The sequence below is a fragment of the Puma concolor genome, chromosome E3, assembly GCF_028749965.1.
Source record: "Puma concolor isolate L17-30 chromosome E3, mPumCon1.1.hap2, whole genome shotgun sequence".
Lineage (NCBI taxonomy): Eukaryota > Metazoa > Chordata > Mammalia > Carnivora > Felidae > Puma > Puma concolor.
In genome coordinates, this window is record NC_141682.1 from 11,341,864 (window position 1) to 11,360,570 (window position 18,707).

An 18,707-nucleotide genomic window follows, 5' to 3' on the forward strand; every position below is an offset into this window, starting at 1 on the left:
CCCAAACTGTGGGGCCCATAGACCACGGGGTGGGGGAGGGGAGGACATGCCTGCGTGTGGCCCCTCACGTCCCCGCCAGGGGAGTCTGAGGGATCCCAGAAACTGAAAGGAGAAGCAGAGGCTCCTCTGCACCCTCCCTGCCCCCTCCTGCCCTGCCCCCCGAAGTGACTTCCTCTTTCTGGCCCATTTAAGGCCCGCCAGCCGGGGAGCGCCCCGCAGCCCAGCCATGGGGGACACCTTCATCCGCCACATCGCCCTCCTGGGCTTCGAGAAGCGCTTCGTCCCCAGCCAGCACTACGTGAGTGGCCGAGCGCCCTGAGAGGGGGGGACTGGGGGGACCCTGCGGCCGCGGGGGGGACGAGCCTGTCGGGGCCGCGCAGGTGCCCCACGGGGCCGTCCCCGCGCGGCTGGCTGATGGGCGTCCCTTAAACGGATACGCGCCCTGCCCCTCTCCCCCACCCCGCCCCCGGCCCTCGTTGGGAGGACAGCCAGCCTGGCCCCTGACCCCCCGCCAGCCCACCTCCCCCCTGGCCTGCCCGCACCGGCCAGGAGTTCCCCGTGGCGCCCTGTTCGCCCCCAGCGCTCTCCTCCGGGCAGCCCTCCCTGACCACCCCAGCTCTCACGGAGTGCTCCTCCAGGACGGAGTGCTGGCGGCGCCCCTCTTCCCCCCCCCCCCCCCCCCCGGCCGGCGGTGGAGTCAGCGACATTACAGGGGGAATCCCTCCTAGTAGGGTGACACCACCAAGGGGCCCAAAAAAGGCCCCCCGACCCCCTGCCCTCGGGGCTGGGAATTATCTGCCCAGACATGTCCACCCGCCCTGGGTCCCCAAGGCAGGAGGACAGGAAGGCCGGGGAGGGGCTCTGCTTTGTCTGGTATTTGCAGGACACAAATGTATCCTTTCTTGTCCTCACTTTTAATTTTGAAATAATTTCAAACTTACAGAAAGGCTGTCCCCCAAGCACCAATTCCTCCAAATTTCCTCCACCCACCTCTGTGCTCCTTCTCTCCTCTCCATCCCCCATCCCCCTCCTTCCCCTCCTTCTCTCTCTCTCCCTCTCTCTCTGAACAGAACTTTTCTGAACCATCCCAGAGGAAATTGGAGACATTGTGTTTGCTTGTTTGTTCCTTTCTCTTTTATTATTATTATTATTATTATTTATTTATTTATTTATTTATTAGAGACAGAGAGCACGAGCTGGGGAGGGGGCAGAGGGAGAGAGAGAGAGAGAGAGAGAGAGAGAGAGAGGGATGGAGGGAGGGAGTCTCCAGCAGGCTCCACGATGGAGCCCGAAGCAGGGCTCTATCCCACCCACAACCCTGGGTTCGTGACCTGAGCTGAAATGAAGAGTCAGACACTCAGCCCTGGGAGACACTCGGGGCCCGCCCCTTTTTACGTAGGTTGCATGCCCAGTGGTGGGGCTTGAACTCATGACCCTGAGATCAAGAGTCTGCCGCTCTTCCTACGGAGCCACCCAGGCGCCCCCTCCTAAATACTACTGTGTATTTCTTAAAACCGACAACATTCTCTGCAAATGTGTCAACATCGGCAAAGTACCGTAGATGAAACACATTATTCAGTCCACCCACTTCATTCAGATCTTCCCAGTTCTCCGGCTTGTCCTCTGTAGTAAAAATGATCCGGTCCGGGATCCCATCCAGGACCACCTGCTGCGTTTCACCTGCCCGTGACCCTTCAGACTCCTTTAATCCGGGTCAATCTTAACCCACCTTTCTTGGTCCTTCCCAACGTTGACATTCTGTAGAGCTGGGACCTGTCGTTTTGTGGGACATCCCTTCTACAGAAGGACTTGGTTACTCCTTCTTCCTCAGATTCAGTCTATGCATCCGTGGCAGGAACACCTGGGAAGTGACACTGTGTTCTCCTCGTTGATCCTATCAGAGGCAGGCGATTTTGCATTTTCTTCCGATGGTGATGGCTAATTTTGATCACCAAGTGTCTCTAGTGTTAAGTAAGGTTACTATTTCTCCCTTTGTGCGGGGAGATTCTGTGAAACAATATGAATAGCCCATTGCTCGTATAGTACGCGGATGACGCTTGCCCGAGTCAAATTACTATAATGATTGCCAAATAGTGAGTTTTCAACTCTATAATTCCCTCTGCATTTATTAGTCAGCGTTTTACCATAAAGTTGTTCCCCTCTTCCTTACTATTTACTTATGCCAGTACGGATGCATGGATTTCTCTTTTATTCAGTGGGAACCATTAACTTATTTTATGCTCACATCGTCCCACGCAAGCGGGGGAGGGAGAGAAAGAAAGGGGGACAGAGGAACCGAAGCACTGACAGCAGCAACCCCAACGCGGGGCTCGAACTCACCAACCGAGAGATCCTGACCTGAGCCGAAGTCGGACTCTTGACCGACTGAGCCACCCGGGTGCCCCAAGAGCACACTCTTACTTCTGGTACGAGATGTTCCAGCCGCTTTATATTCGTAGACCCTTCCTTTCTCCACGAGAACCCCGGCTCCCAACAAAATTATATTTAGTCCTTTGCTCGCTGCTGCAATCCACATGGGCTTGTTTGACCAGAATGACAGCTCCTGCACCATTATTAACAATCAACCTGCAAATTCATTAAGTCACATTTTAAGCTTTCTTTGCAATTTTTTCTTCTCCTTTTGGACTGAAGGCAGTAAAATACTGTAACTAAAAGTTACTTGGAATTTTTCTTTTCCAGTTTCTCTTTAATACGGTTGTTACCCATTTGACAGATAGTGAGGTTCATTTGTTTTTGTTTCCAATTTGAAGTTAAAAACAAAATCCTGGGGTGCCCGGGTGACTCAGTCGGTTAAACATCTGACTCTTGATTTCAGCTCAGGTCATGATCTCACAGTTCCGTGGGTTCCAGCCCCATTTCGGGCTCTATGCTGACAGCTCAGGGCGTGCGTGGGATTTTCTGTTCTTCTCTGTCCCTCCCCCACTTGCTCTCTCTCTCTCTTTCTCTCTCTCTCTCAAAAATATATAAACATTAACAAATTTTTTAATCATTGTTGGTCTAATTTTTTTATTTTTTTAAAAATGTTTATTTTTGAGAGAGGGAGAGAGAGACAGAGCATGAGTGGGGGAGGGACAGAGAGAGAGAGGGAGACACAGAATCTGAAGCAGGCTCCAGGCTCCAAGCCGTCAGCACAGGACCCGATGTGGGGCTCGAACTCACGGCCGCGAGATCATGACCTGAGCCTAAGTTGGACGCTTACCGACCGAGCCACCCAGGCGCCTCTTAATTTTATTTTTAAATGTGCCATATGTTAACATATTTGATGCAATCGATCATCAAACTTTCTAGAAAGATATGTTCAAAGGCTCATTCTGATTTATCTTTTCTGTATTTCTCTTTGTAAAAAAAAAAGGGGATGCCTGGCTGGCTCAGTCAGAGGACTGAGCGACTCTTGATCTCGTGGTCGTGGATTCCGGCCCCATGTGGGTGTAGAGATTACTTAAAAATAAAATATTTAAAAAGAAAGAAAGGAAGAAACAGAGGAAGGAAGGGAGGGAGAAGAAAAATGTATAAATATTTTCTTGAGGTGCCTGGCTGGTTCATCAGAGGAATATGAGACTCTTAATCTTAGGATAGTGAGTTCGAACCCCACGTGGGGTATAGAGATTACTTAAGTAAATAAAAGTTTAGGGGCACCTGGGTGGCTTGGTCGGTTAAGCGTCCGACTTCAGCTCAGGTCATGATCTCACGGTCCGTGAGTTCGAGCCCCACGTTGGGCTCTGTGCTGACAGCTCAGAGCCTGGAGCCTGTTTCCGATTCTGTGTCTCCCTCTCTCTCTGCTCCTCCCCTGTTCATGCTCTGTCTCTCTCTGTCTCAAAAATAAATAAATGTTTAAAAAAAAAGAAACATTAAAAAATAATAATAAATAAAACTTTAAAATATATATGCATTTTTTCTTATTTTTCCTTCTTTACACAGACAATAAACAAAGTTATATGATGACATATGCTATACCTGCCTTTTCCCCATGATCCTATAATATCACAGAGTTCCCTCCAAATTAGTTCATTAAGTCTGTCCCATTTTTTTTTTTACATGTATATAAGAGTCCGTTGTGTGACTGCACCATTGTGTCTTCAAACAACCATTTTGATTGTTTTCACTAACTGGCAATTACCTAATGACCCTGCCCTGATGTTGTTATAAGTAAAGTCGACACTTCTTTGTATGTTTAGGGTTACATATATATGTGTGGGTGTATAACCGTGAACTTTTCATGCCTTTTGCTCATGTTTCTATCACACTGTTTGTCTTTTTACTTTCACTTTTTAAAAAGTTCTTTAAAGGATTTTTTTTGAAGTTTATTCATTTATTGAAGTCATCTCTATGCCCAGCGTGGGGCTTGAACTCACGACCCCCAGATCAAGAGTCACAGGCTCTGCTGACTAAGCCGGCCAGGCGCCCCTAGTGTTTTCCTCGTTTGATGTAAAATTTATGTAAAATGAAATCCACCAGACTTAGAGACATTTGCCGAGTTTTGAAGGTACATGTCCCTGTGTAACCCAAATCCTCGCCAAGATATAGATTGTTACCAGGGGCGCCTGGGTGGCTCAGTCCGTTAGCCGTCTGACTTCGGCTCAGGTCATGATCTCACGGTTCGTGGGTTCGAGCCCCACGTCGGGCTCTGTGCTGACAGCTCGGAGCCTGGAGCCTGCTTCGGATTCTCTGCCCCTCCCCTGCTCACATTCTCTCGCTCTCTCTCTCAAACATAAATAAACATTAAAAATTTTTTTAATTAAAAAAAAAGATATAGATTGTTACCATCACCCCAGATTCTCCTGCTCCGCACCCATTCCTCCCCCATCCCCCAGAGGCAACCACTGTTCTGATTTTTTTCCACCTTAAATTAGTTACGCTTTTTCTCTGGAACATCATAGATATCGAGTCCTGCCCTGTGTGTGGCCTTTTGTGTCTGGCGGCTTTCACTCAGCATAACGCTTTTGAGATTCCTCCGTGTGGCTGCCATCTGTCAGTAATTTGTTCCTCTTTGTGGCCGAGTAGAATTCTCCTGCCTGTATTTTGGTTTTTCCTTACCAAGTTTTTTTGTTTTTCTTTCTAATAATGGCTCCACTGAGATATGATCCTCGAATCCACCTAGGTAAAGGGTACAGTCCTAGGTGGTTTTTAGTATTCACAGACTTGTGCGGCCCTCATACAATTAATATTCGATTTTTGTCACCACCCAAAAGCACCCCTGTACCCATTAGAAATTCCGCGTTGCCTGCCCAGCACCCCGCACCCTCAGATCTACATTGCGGTGTCTATGTGTCCATTCTGGACATTTGGTAGAAGCGGAGCCTTACCCTGTCTTGTCCCAGCCCGGGCTCTTCTGTCTCACCACCTGTCGCTCTCCTACCGGCCCTAGGAGGGGGGCCCTCCCTGTATCTCCAATTCATGGAGGAGGGATTTGAGTTAATTTGAGAGAAGCTGAACATCTTGCCCTGATCCTAAAGCTGGAGGGTGGCAGCTCTGGGGTCCAGGAAGCCGGTGCCCTCTCTTGGCCTAGGTCGCCCCAAAGAGTGCTCTCCCCCCTCCCCAAGTCCCCTGGGCTTCCACCAGGAAGCTGAATGAGGTCCTCTGCCCCGGCCACCCCTTAGGTGTACATGTTCCTGGTGAAATGGCAGGACCTGTCCGAGAAGGTGGTCTACCGGGGGTTCCCGGAAATCTACGAGTTCCACGTGAGTGCCCGGGCGGGGGACGGGGGCGGGGGCGGGAGGGGACACCACCCCCACTCCCAGCTCTGCCCTTGGCCGGGGGCGGCGGGGGCGGGGGGGAGTGGGCAGCCCAGGTGCTGTGGCCAGGGACTGAAGAACCCCGATCACCCCCCTGCCCACAGTCAAGGGGGCGTTATTTATTTCTTAACTTAAAAGAACATTTGCCTTAAAGTCTGTTTAAAAACTTTTTTCGGGGCGCCTGGGTGGCTCAGTCGGTTGAGCGGCCGACTTCAGCTCAGGTCATGATCTCACGGTCCACGAGTTCGAGCCCCGTGTCGGGCTCTGTGCTGACAGCTCAGAGCCTGGAGCCTGTTTCAAATTCTATGTCTCCCTCTCTCTGACCCTCCCCCGTTCATGCTCTGTCTCTCTCTGTCTCAAAAATAAATAAACGTTAAAAAAAAAATTTAAAAAAAAAAATTTTTTTTCAAATTTTTATTTATTTGAGAGAGAGTGTGGGCATAAGTGGGGGAGGGGCGGAGAGAAGGAGAGACAGAATCCCAAGCAGGCTCTGCCCCATCACACAGAGATCAAGAACGGAGATCAAGAGTCAGACACTCGGGGCGCCTGGGTGGCTCAGTTGGTTAAGTGCCTGACTTTGGCTCAGGTCGTGCGTGACCTCATGGGTCGTGGGTTTGAGCCCGGGTTGGGCATCTATGCTGACGGCATGGAGCCTGCTTGGGATTCTCTCTTCCTCTCTCTCTCTGCCCCTCCCTGCCCCCGCCCCGCCTCAAAATAAAAAAATAAAGTTGAAAAAAAAAAAAGTCAGACATTGAACCCACTGTGCTACCCAGGAGCCCTTCCTTAAAGTCCGTTTTGATGTGGTACACGTAACACAAATGTAGCATTTCAAGCGTACAATTTTGGTGGCAAGAGGTACATTCACAATGTCGTGCAGCCATCCTTTCCGTCCATCTCCAGGGTAGTTTCCTTTTCCCACACAGAAACGCCGTCCGCATAAACTCCTGGTGGCATTCTTTATACATATATAATTTTGTTTATTTTTTTAATGTTTGTTTATTTTTGAGAGAGAGACAGAGTGTGAGCGGGGGAGGGGCAGAGAGAGAGGGAGACACAGAATCCGAAGTGGGCTCCAGGCTCTGAGCTGTCAGCACAGAGCCCGACCCGGGGCTTGAACCCACGAACCGTGAGATCATGACCTGAGCCGAAGTCGGATGCTCAACCGACTGAGCCACCCAGGCACCCGATCCTGGGGGTGTTCTTAAAGGGACAGCCTGGTTAGTGTCACCACCAGGTTGTCATCCCAGGAGTTTGCTCTTTAACTCCCGGTCACTGGCCCCATGAGGTCCCCGGGGAGGTGAGAAGGAGGGCAGGCCACCCTGACTTCTCTTGCTTTGTGGGTGCCTGCCGTCAGCCAGATTCAAAGAGAGGTGCCTGCCGTCAGCCAGATTCAAACCTCTCTTGCATGAGAGGTTTAAAACCAAATGCAGAGAAATGGGAAGAAGACTGTAGTGTAAGCAGTCCCACACAGCCAGCACTCTGGATCACAGTTAATGTGTCTGTGCTGTTTGCTGCAAGGCTTTCTGTGTGTGTGTGTGTGTGTGTGTGTGTGTGTGTGTGTGTGTGTTTGTGTGTGTTTATGTAAGCTCTATGCCCCACAAGATCTCATGATCCTGAGATCAAGAGTTGCACGCTCTGCCGACTGAGCCAGCCAAGGCGCCCCGCAAGGCTTTTGTAAGATAGAGGCAATAAAACACTACGAAAGAGTAGAAGGCATCCTTCATCCCATAACGCCTGCTCCAGCCCCGGGTAAGTGCGCGCACACACGTTCAAGAACAAGGTACAGTAGTGCGGAGCGCGCATTTTCTGCAGGCTTTCTAGAGGCCATCAGCCTGCTGGCCTCGCTACCGTCACCGGGTCACGTGTTTGAGACCCTCTCCTGCTTGGCCCATGCACAGCTCCGTGTCTCCTCTTTGAAGTGTGCTGGGTTGTTCCATCGTAAGATTAGACCCTTTTACTAATTGCTGGGCTCATTCATCCATTCAGCAACTACTTACCGAGCACTTCCTAAGCGCCTGGGGGGCGGGAGGTGCTGTAAAGGTGACAAGGGCATAAGAAAGACCCAAGTCCTTGCCTTCCCTTGTGGACCTTAGGTTCTAGCAGAGGAGTCAGGATAAGACACAGACAACACATAAGTACTGTGCGTAGTGTGTTAGTTATTACAACTATGGGAAAAATGCGGCCGGGAGGGGGGACGGGGAGGATTGGGTTAGGAAGGGAAATCGTCAAGGAGAAGGTTTCGCTGCAGGGGAGCTATCTGAGCAGAGACCTGAAGAAGGAGAAAGAAAAAGAGAAAGCGCCATTGGCAAATGGGGGAGGAACGGGAAGAGCAAGTGCAAAGGCCCTGGGGCAGGAGTGGGCCCGGAGTATCCAGGGGCGTCTGGTACAGAGTGAACAAGGGAGGGAAGGGTAGTGGCAGAGGAGGTCAGCGAGGCGGGCAGAAACAGGTCCGAGGGGCCCGGTAGACTGATGTGAGGCTCTTGGCTTCCATTCTGAGTGAGCTGAGAGGCAGGGAGGGCTCTGAGCAGAGGAGGGACGGATGATCCAGTTTAAGTTTTAAGAGGGTGCTGATTGAGGACAGACAAGCGTGGGAGAGTATGTAAGAACCCAGGCTCGGTGGCACTCAGACCAAGGTGGTGGCCATGTGGGTGGCGAGAAGGGTCAGATTCTGGGTAGATTTCAGGAGGAGAAGCAAAAGGACCTGCTGGTGGCAAGGAGGTGAAGTGAGAGAGGAAGAGAGAACCAAGGACGCCTCCAGAAGTTTCTACTCCGAGTGATTCGAGGGGTTGCTTCCAATTCTGTACTTGTATAGTGTTGTAATAAAGGACATTCGGGGGCGCCTGGGTGGCTCAGTCGGTTGAGCGTCCGACTTCGGCTCACGTCATGATCCCATGGTTCGTGAGTTTGAGCCCCGAGTCGGGTTCCGTGCTGACAGCTCAGAGCCTGGACCCTGCTTCAGATTCTGCGTCTCCCTGTCTCTCTGCCCCTCCCCTGCTCGCACTCTGTCTCTCTCTATCTCAAAAATAAAACATTCTTGAAAATTTTTTTAAAAAAAGGACCTTCTTGCCCCTTTTGTTTTCTGTCTAGAAACAGTTAAAGGAAATGTTTCCTATTGAGGCCGGGGACATCAACGCAGAGAACAGGATCATCCCCCACCTGCCAGGTGAGGAGCAGGGTCACCGCCCCTCCCCCCACGCCCACGGGACCTTGATCTGAGAAGGTGCTCACTAGTTCTCTGGTGCCCCTCCCTGGCCTGGCCAGCCCCGCGGTGGTTCGACGGGCAGCGGGTCGCTGAGAGTCGCCAGGGCACCCTCACCGAGTACTTTGGTGCGCTCATGAGCCTGCCTGTCAAGATTTCCCGCTGTCCCCACCTCCTCGACTTCTTCAAGGTTCGCCCCGACGACCTCAAGCTCCCCACGGACAACCAGTGAGTGGCCCCCTCACTCTGTCCCCGAAGTGGAGGAGGGTGGTGAGCTCTGCCCGGGGAGGGGGGCACAGGACCTCCCCCGTGTTACAGATAACTAAAGCTCAGAGAGGGGAGGCGACCTGCCCAAAGTCACACGGCCTGAAACAGGAGGAGGCGGGATTCCAGCTGTGGCCTGTGTGACCTGCAACCCCTCCCCTCCGTCCCCCAGCATCCCTGCCAAGTCCTTCTGTCTTTTTTTTTTTTTTTAAGTTTTATTTATCTATTTTGAGAGAGAGAGAGACAGCTCGAGTGGGGAAGGGGCAGAGTGAGAGAGAGAGAGAGAGAGAGACAGAGAGAGAGAATCCCAAGGAGGCTCCACGCTACCTGTGCAGAGCCCGACGGGGGTGGGGGTGGGGGGGCTCGAACTCACAAAACCACGAGAGTGTGACCTGAGCTGAAACCGAGTCAGACGCTCAACCGACTGAGCCACTTGGTGCCCTGCCAAGTCTCTTCCCTGGAGTCCGGTGGCGGGTGGGGGGGGGGGGGTGGCGGGGCTCCCTTGGCCGGGACCCTGAGATCCTAGATCCTCAGCCTGGCCGAACCTTCTGAGAGCAGTTTTCCCGTCTGTACCGGGGTGGTAAGGGCCAGATGCAGAAACGGGTGCCGCGGACAGCGTTACCAACTGGGAAGTTCAGAGCCCCAGCAGGGTGGGGGGTTGGTGGCCACGGCTAATTGCGGGACACGCCTCGGCTTTGTCACCTCCTTCTCCGCCTGTCCTGCTCCTGGGGTCTCCTGTACTCAGGGCCCAGCATGGAAATATCTGAGAAGCCTCATGAGCTCTCAGGGGGCTGTGCCGTCTTGCTGGGGTGGCCCCTCTCTCCGTCCTCTCTGCTCACTGAATATGGGTGAGGCCGCCGTGGACAGACTCCAGCAGTGTGGACCGACCCCTGGACGCACTGCCGGTCCCGGGCAGGGCAGCTCCCACGGGCCCGGGGGGCGGGGACGCCCACTCCCCGTTGGCTGCTCTCCCCAGGCCCCAGGAGGAGGGGGCTGACCCCTGAGGTGACAAGAGGCTTTTCCAGCCCAGAGTGCTTCCTTACCTGGACCCAAGTGCATTCTCTTCTTTGGGTCTGCTGGAGGCTGGGGGGCCTTTCTAGCCCTTTCCTCCACAGTGCCCTCCCCCATCCCACCTTCCTTTTCCTCTTGGGGAGTTCTGTGGGTCTGCCCGGGGCTTCTGAGCCGTCTAACCCGGACTATTCTTTCCTGCAGGGTGAAAAAGCCAGAGACTTACCTGGTGCCCAAAGACAGCAAAAACAACAGCGTCACGGGTGAGAGACATAGGCAGTCATGCGCGGGTCACCCTGGGGGGTCTGGGAACGTGATCAGGGATCCTGAGCACAGGCTGTGCAGGGAAAGGGGCCGGGGGTGGGGGAGAGCCGCCTTGAAGGGTCTCGGTGGCTGCACTAAAGAGTGGGGATCTTTGGGGGGGGTCACTAGACGTGAAGCTTTGGGGGCTCATGTCTGTGGCGGCATTGCCCAGCACGACCCTGGTGCCCACAGCCCGGGGATGTCGTGGCTGAGTGAGTGAACAGGTCTGGGGGCCACGGTGGCCTTCATGGCTCACACAGGGGCATGACCATGTGTGATCTTCACTGCATGATCATTGTCGTTGTTTTTAACATTAAAAAAAAAAGTTTATTTATTTTAAGAGCGAGAGTGCACGCAGGGAAGGGGCAGGGAGAGGGGGAAACAGAATCCCAAGCAGGCTCTGAGCCGTCAGCGCAGAGCACATCCTGGGGCTCGATCCCACGAACAGTGAGGCCATGGCCCGAGCCGAGATCGAGAGTCAGGGGCTTAACCAGCTTGTCCCTGCTGCTTTGCAGCTGGCAGGGTGCATACCCCTCTGGCGTGCTTGCAGCTGGGTGGGGCGGGGACACCAGGGCACCGGTGGCCGATGCAGGGGACCACCGGGAGGAGGCAGCCCAGCCCCGCGGCGTCCACTTACCCTGCCCTCCCTCTGCCCAGACATCACGGGCCCCATCATCCTGCAGACGTACCGTGCCATCGCTGACTTCGAGAAGAGCTCGGGCTCCCAGATGGCTCTGGCCACGGGCGACGTGGTGGACGTCGTGGAGAAGAGCGAGAGTGGTCAGCCTCCCCGCCCTCCCGGGACCTTCCTCCCCTTGGTGCCCGCAGCCGTGGCCACAAGCCTCTCGGACGGCCTGGGGCTTCCTCCCCACCTGACGGGCTGTGGCTCCTTCGGGGGCCCTGACTGTCCTCCCCGCTCTGTCCCCGAGCTGAGGCTGCGGGCACCCGTGCACCTCCGGGGCTTATGTCCCCCCCACCCCCCGGGTGGCCGGGTCACGACGTGTGTGAGGCGGATTCTGAGCTCTCACCCTGTGACCTGTGTGTGTGGCTGTGTGTCACTTGGGCATGGAGTGTGCTGAAGGTGACATTTCTGAATCCGAGTGTTGGGTGTCTGTGTGCCTATGTCGGGGCGTCCTTACCACCCTGGGGGAGGGGGGCGGCTGCCGGGCCCGCCCAGACTTCCCGCCTCACATGCCTGGCACAGGCTGGTGGTTCTGCCAAACGAAGACAAAGCGAGGTTGGGTCCCCGCATCCTACTTGGAGCCCCTGGACAGTCCTGATGAGGCAGAGGACCCCGAGCCCAACTATGAAGGTACCACCTGCCCTCCACGACCATAACGATGTGAGGGGAAGGGACCGGGGGGGCCCTGGGATGCCAAGAAGCCGGAAGTGACCGCTGTGGGCTCGGATGGGATTGTGGGCTGGGCAGTGGGGCAGCCAGGGTGGAGACCCTATAGTCCGGTTGGACGGCCCCGGGAGGAGGTGGTGCCCTTGGTCAGGACGGAGACGCGGGAGGTAGAGTAGAGGTGAAGTGCTGAGGTCGGCCAGCCTGAGACAGGTGGTGGGGCCAGCCGGGGACCGGGCCGGCGGGAAGCCGACCGGTGAGGGTCAGGAAGGCGTACTGCCTGGAAGCGGGGGCATCCTCGCTGACTGGAAGCCCCTGGGCCGGATGGGGCTCAGGGGGAGGTTGAGACGAGTTCGAGTTGGTTGCCCGTATTTTAAAAGGGAGAGATCTCACAACGGTGTGTGGATTTGTGGCTTCTCTGGAAAAGCGGGGAAAGGTCTATACACTGGGTAGGCGGCTCCGGATGTGGGCAGTTGGCAGACGTCAAGGGGCTCAGGTGACAGGTGGATGGGCGCTCCACCCTTGCACCTCCTGCCGGGCCCCTCCTGGGATCCGGGCGCCTGGGCCCCTGCTGTGGGTGGTGGGAGGTGGGAGCCCCTGGGTGTAGTGGCGTCCCCTCACCGGTGGGGGGCAGCAGTTTGCAGAGGGAGACCACAAGGAGCAGGTGCGGAGGAGGGAGGGCGTGGCGGGGGCGGGGGCTGCAGGAAGCCTCAGGCCCAGGGAGGAGAGGAAGGGAGGCAAGCCGGAGGTGGGGGGGCAGCCAGACCCTCACACCACGTCCCTGCTCCCGCGGACGACCAGGTGAGCCCTACGTCACCATCAAAGCCTACACTGCCCAGATGGAGGACGAAGTGTCCCTGCAGGAGGGCGAAACCATCGATGTCATTCACAAGCTGCTGGATGGCTGGTGGGTCGTCAGGTAGGAGAGCACCCCTCCCTCCCCACTGCGCCCACCCTGAGTGCCAGCCCTGGCCTGGGGCAGGGCCCATTTGGGGTCCGTGCCCATTGGGGTGCGTGACTCCGGGTAAGCCACTGTCTGTCTCTGGACTCAGTCTCCATTTTGGTGGTAGACCAGTGATAATCCCACCCCGCCCGTCTTTCGGGGTTCAGTGTCCTTGTCTGAGTGGGGACCTTTTTTTCCTTTGAGACTTGGGGTCACCTCGCCATCTATTAGTCCTTCTATAAACAACACAATTGATTGTGTTCATTATTGTATTTGCGAACTGGTAGAGGCAGGCCCTGTCATCCCTTTTCCTTTTAAATCTTTTGTTGCAATTGATTCTTTTTTTAAGTTTATTTGTTTTGAGAGAGAGAGCATGCGCGCATGCAAGTGGGGGAGGGGCAGAGAGAGAGGAGAGAGAATCCCAATTAGGCAGTGCAGAGCCTCTTCGGGGGCTCGATCCCACAAGCCATGAAATCATGACCTGAGCCCAAATCAAGAGTCGGACGATCAGCTGACCGAGCCACCCAGGTGCCCCTGTTGCAAATGATTCTTATCTGTTCATTCCTCCTGGGGAAAAGGAGAACCCTGAGGACTTAGCCGTTTTCTTGGGCCCACTGGGGCTCCCCAGATCCATATCCACCTTTTCAGAGCCCTGAGTCTGTCCAGGGCCCCAGTGAGCCTGTGGCCACGGTACCCACCATCAGCATGGCCCTGGGCTGGAGGTTTCGAGGCAGGGTTTCTCAATCTTTCTGACCACCACTCAGTTTAACCGCCCCCCCCCCCCCGCCACGCACCTCTGAGAATCTGCCTGTGATTCTCCCACCAGCCAAGAGGAATCAGTTTTGCAGAGTGAGGTTTGTATTATGCAAAGTGGGGTTTTTTTTTCTTGCTCTCACATTATAGTGGTGAGAACGGAAAGAAACATCTTTTCAACAAGTGGTGCTGGAACATTCGGGCGTCCACATGGAGAAAAGGCGTCTAGGCCCCTACCTCAGCAGCACTCACATGTATTCGGGATGGGTCGTGGGTTTCGCCAAGCACAAAAACCTTTTGGAAAGAAAGCATAGGGGAACCTGGTGCCCTGGAGATGGGCAGAAAGTTTCTTAGATACAGAAAGCAGTGACCATAAAGGAAAAATCTGACAAACAGGCTGTTGCAGATGCTTCATTGCAAACACATGTCCCTGGGGGGCAAGGTGGACCTGCTGACTTCCTCCCACTACCACCATCACAGCGGTGGGGGCCTGTGTTGCACAGATGAGGAAACTGAGGCCCAGAGGGTTAGGGTCTGGTGTCCGCGGGCACCGGGGTGTCTGCAACCTCCCAGCTGCCTTAACCCGGAGTGTTTAGAGGGATCCCTGAGCCCCCCACGTCTGAGGCCCCTACTCCCTGCCGTGACTGCCTGGGGTTCAAGGGCTGCCTCTGTTGCAGGAAAGGCGACGTCACAGGCTACTTTCCATCCATGTACCTACAGAAGTCTGGGCAGGATGCAGCCCAGGCCCAACGCCAGATCAAGAGCCGAGGGGCGCCGCCCCGGAGGTGAGCGAGCATCCCAGGATTGGGCGGGGCCGAGGAGGGGGGTGTACCACGGGGCCCCCTGTCTGTCCAGGCCCTGCATTGCCAGCGCTGGGGAGGGAGGCCGGGGTGGAGGCAGGGACAGGCTGGGGAGGCCGCACCCTCACTGAGTCGAGGATGGACGTGCCCTCCTTCACCGTGGGGTTGGCACGGGGGCGGTGGGAAAGCAGGGGTGTGAGATGGAGGTGAAGGCGTAGGCGTCGATGCCTAGAGTCCTTGGGGACCGCCCATGAGGGGGGCGGCAGTGCAGAGGTCTTCCTGGGGAGGACACGGACTGAAGGCCGCCAAAGGGCGTGGGAAATAGACCTGGGCTCTGCAACCCGACTGGAGTCCGCATCGGCGCTGGGTAGCCGCAATCATGCCCTGCCCAGCCGTGTGGGGTCCCGGCCAGTCGTTGGACTCCAGGAGCGGTCGTGCGAGTCCCCGCAGGCAGGGACGAGTAGGAGGGGGAGGGACGCACAGGAATTGAGCAACGTCCCCATCCCTCTGGGCCCAGGTCGTCCATCCGCAACGCACACAGCATCCACCAGCGGTCGCGGAAGCGCCTCAGCCAGGACACCTATCGGCGCAACAGTGTCCGTTTTTTGCAGCAGCGCCGCCGCCCGGCGCGGCCCGAGCCGCAGCGCTCAGGTAGCCCTGGACTTAGTGCCTGCCGCGGCCGCGGGTGGGGTGGGGCGTGCCCGGGGCGGGGCCTGGAGGCGGGGCGAGGCCTGGAGGCGGGGCCAGGCGCGGCCAGGGCCGCAGAGCGCTGGGAGCCGGCGGCTTGAGTGTCTGCTGCTGCCTGGTGGTGGGCGGGGCCCGGGGCGGGGCCTAGAAGGCGGGGCGGGGCCTGAAGGGCGGAGCCGGGCCGCTCACGGGTCTGGGCTTTCCGCAGCAAGGGAACAGGCGCAGACTGGAGGCGCAAAACCACAGCCCGCGGTGCCCCCGCGGCCCAGCGCAGACCTCATCCTGCACCGCTGCAGCGAGAGCACCAAGCGGAAGCTGGCGTCCGCAGTCTGAGGCCGCGGCGCCTCCCCTAGATGGCGCCCTGGCCCCTCCGCCCCGTCCCGCCCCTTTCCAGTATACACTTGTACAGATCCGGAGGTCCGGATGCTTCCGGCAGCCCTGGGCCCCGCCCCACCTGTTAACCACTGTCAATAAATGTTGCCTGGAGTGGACTGAGGCTCTGTAGAGAAGCGGGCTGGACTGGGCTGGGCACGCCGTATCTCTAGAATTAGGACTGAGGGCTGTGAGCTCTGCTGGGTCCAGAATTTGGGGGGGGGGGGCGGGGAGTTGCAAGAACTGTTTGCACAGGGTGAGGTGCAAGAGGAACCCGCGGTCCGCCCGCTGGCCGTTTGTCTGGATAGACACTGCCTGCGGAAACTTTGGTCCCACTGAGGAAGGGTGCCACAGTGCGCGGTGTTTGCACCTTAGGTGACAAAGAGAAATTGTAATTGAGGTACAGGTAGGAAGCGCCTCTGATTATTCAGAGACGCTGCCCGGTTTGGAGGTTGTTCCAGAAAGCAATTGTTCAGTGATGAACAGATCCTCACGGCCTACCCCAGCATTGCTGCCAGCCCACGGCCTCAAAGTCTTTGCTGGTCGATCTTTTGCAAAATGCAAAGACACTAGGGTGCAACCTGGAGCGGCAATCTGGGAACAGATGCAGCTTGTGGGGAAGGCCATGGGGTAGCAGGGAGAGCTGTTCCTGCTCGTGGAAGGAGGCACCCGAGGGTGGCCAGGGCTGGTCCCTTAGAGGTCGGGGAAAATCGGCAGACCCATGCTTCTCAAGAGGATAATCTGACCCCCAAAAGGCCTTGAGAAAATCACTGAGCCCTGTGCTCTGCTGCTTTTTGCAGACCCGCTTTGTTGGAAAAGTCCAGCCCGTCAAGGACTATCTTACAAAGCTGTGGGAGAATTAACCACCAACAACCCCAAGCCCTTTGCTTGTTCAGTTGCAATTAGAACTTAAAAAAACTGTATAAGATAAAATATTTTCATAATATTTCATAATTTGTAGTTTCAGTGTCTCCTAGCTGAAGTCCTGATCAAATGTTTTCCCCCATGTTTTTCTGTATTTCTGGTCCCTTTGGAGGTGGCCTCATGATGCCCCACTGTCATGTGCTGATGTGTAGGCCCCGGTGGTGTGTGGGCCTGAGGTCAGGGGGGCATGTCCGGGGGCCTCTGCTGTCCTCCGTGGAGCCAACAGAGAGCACTGGGCGGGTGTGCCTGTAGGTGTCTGGGTCTGAGTTGGGCATGGTGTGTGTGCCGTCAGTATTTTTTTTTTTTTTATTTTACTTATTTTGAGAGAGAGCCAGGGCGTGAGTCGGGGAGGGGCAGAGAGAGGGAGAGAGAATCTCAAGCAGGCTTCGCACTGTCAGCACAGAGCCCAGTGTGGGGCTCGAACCCACAAAACGATGAGATCGTGACCTGAGCCGAAACCGAGAGTCAGATGCTTAATGGACTGAGCCGCCCAAGTGCCCTATGCGGTCAGTTTTCTTGAGGCCAGGCATAAAGCCGGGCTCCTTACATGGTTTCTGGTTCTGAGAACGACCTGTCAGGTAGGTACTTTATGGACAAGGAAACCAAGCCTCAGAAAATTATAGGCAATTGTTTAGGGTAACACAGCAAGTGGCAGAGGTGGGAGGTGAGCCAGGCTTTTCTTTCTGATTCCAAAGCCCTACCGGATCCATTACATTGTCCTGACCCCCCCAGCGCTCCTGACCTGTGGCTCAGTCCTAGTGGTGGTGCTGGGGCCAATGGGTGCTCAGAGGAGGGGGGGGGGTGACATGGGGCCTTGCTTCCTTCCAGAGCTCTGAACCACCTGCCCCAGGGCTGTGTTGGAGGAGTGACTAGTGTCCTGTGTCTACCCTGGGATGAGAAGACAGGGCTTGGGACAGGTGCAGTAGGGTTTTGCCCTTGGAATTGATGGAGGTCATCAAATCTCCCAGGCTGGGCTGGACCACCCTGCTCCTAAGTGCTCTCATTTGCAGACACCCCATCACCACGACCCCAGAATACCACCTGCTCATTCAGTCAATTCTCCCAGGCTTGGCTCAGTCACATCAGTCACATGAATGGCAGTGCTGGGCCACTGTGGTCCCAACACACATGTAGGGTAAAGAAGGAAGCTGGCGGGGGGGAGGAGGGGGGAGGGACACCTGGGTGGCTCAGTTGGTTAAGTGTCTGACTCTTGGTTTCAGCTCAGGTCATGATCTCACGGTTCGTGGGTTTGAGCCCCGGGTCGGGCTTTGTGCTGACAGTGCAGAGCCTGCTTAGGATTCTCGCTCTTCCTCTCTGCCCTCCCCAACTTGTGCATGCTCTCGCTCTCAAAATAAGCAAACTTAAGAAAAAATTTAAAAAGAAAAAAAAAAAAAAGGAAGCTGGAGCCAGAAGGGTTGACTCAACACAGAAGAGCCCGCGGATGGTCCAGTCACCGAAGGCAGCCCAGGCTGAACCCTGCTAGCCCCTCCCTCGGCATCACCTGACGGGCTAACCGCCAGGAAGCCGCACAGGACAGCCACCTGTCACGGAACGGCATGGGCTTTGGAGTCACACAGACCTGGTGTGAGTCCTGACGACTTCTTGCCTGTGCTGCCTTGGCAGGCCGGTTGACCACTCTGAGCCCTAACTGCCGGTCTGTAAAACGAGGGGGCCGATCTTTGCCTGCGGGGGTCCACAGGGCGACACCTCCTGGTGTTAACATCACAGGTACACCAGGGGCGGGTCCCCTCCGACCCCCTTGTAAACCAGCCCACCGCCCCGCCCCCTCCCTGGAAGGGAGCCTCTGAGCCAGCCGGACCCAGCTGTGCCTGCGGTCAGCCCCGTCAAGGACAGGAACTGCCGGGCTGGGGTCATTTTCCCTGCGTTTGAAGCCATGGGTTCAGGCCTCAGCTGGGGCCGGGTGCCTTGCGCAGGACCCCGTTCCCTGGTCAGATTAATTCCTCCAATCCGGAAAGTAGTCACAATTTGGGTCACTAATTCCAGCGCCAACAGGGATGAAGCACAGGGCGTGCGCGGGTGCGCACACATGCATTCAGAGGCCACCCCTCCGGGGAAGGTGCTGTGAAGGAAAGGTCATCAGGACGTTCCTGGCTTAACTAGGAGGAAACTGGAGCACCCACGCTGAGCGAGATCAAAGTACCGCTTGGATGTTCGATTTTCTGCAGCTGGTGACTAACTCGTGGCTGTGTGAGCGAATATCCCCGTTCTTGGAAGAGGTTCCCGCAAGTAGGGGTAGATGGTGTATGTAAACCACTCAGGCGTGCACACTTGCAGGCAACGCTGTACACACACACGCGCACACGCACATGAAGGACAGAAACCAGGTGAACAAGTG

General features: G+C 55.8%; 1 protein-coding gene across 3 annotated transcripts; it reads left to right on the forward strand.

Annotated features, from left to right (window-relative positions):
* The first annotated feature begins 131 nt into the window (after positions 1–131).
* Positions 132–15,546, forward strand: NCF1 (neutrophil cytosolic factor 1). Of its 3 annotated transcripts, none has more exons than XM_086692700.1 (11): positions 132–298; positions 5,619–5,699; positions 8,847–8,916; positions 9,015–9,180; positions 10,429–10,487; positions 11,185–11,307; positions 11,732–11,839; positions 12,674–12,791; positions 14,246–14,353; positions 14,886–15,019; positions 15,264–15,546. In XM_086692700.1, exons 1-11 carry the CDS (start codon positions 227–229, stop codon positions 15,386–15,388), a joined length of 1,164 nt encoding a protein of 387 aa, XP_086548826.1. In that variant the 5' UTR covers positions 132–226; the 3' UTR covers positions 15,389–15,546. The 3 variants fall into 3 exon arrangements, with proteins under 3 accessions (XP_086548826.1, XP_086548827.1, XP_086548825.1); XM_086692699.1 differs by having other exon boundaries at positions 141–298; positions 8,841–8,916; XM_086692701.1 differs by lacking the exon at positions 5,619–5,699 and having other exon boundaries at positions 8,841–8,916.
* The last annotated feature ends 3,161 nt before the right edge of the window (positions 15,547–18,707 follow it).

Coding starts and splice junctions, on each gene's coding strand:
- NCF1 (XM_086692699.1), top strand. CDS start 227: ATGGGGGACACCTTCATCCGCCACATCGCCCTCCTGGGCTTCGAGAAG. Junction 8,917..9,014: donor GATCATCCCCCACCTGCCAG/GTGAGGAGCAGG, acceptor TGGCCTGGCCAG/CCCCGCGGTGGTTCGACGGG. Junction 11,308..11,731: donor CGTGGAGAAGAGCGAGAGTG/GTCAGCCTCCCC, acceptor TGCCTGGCACAG/GCTGGTGGTTCTGCCAAACG.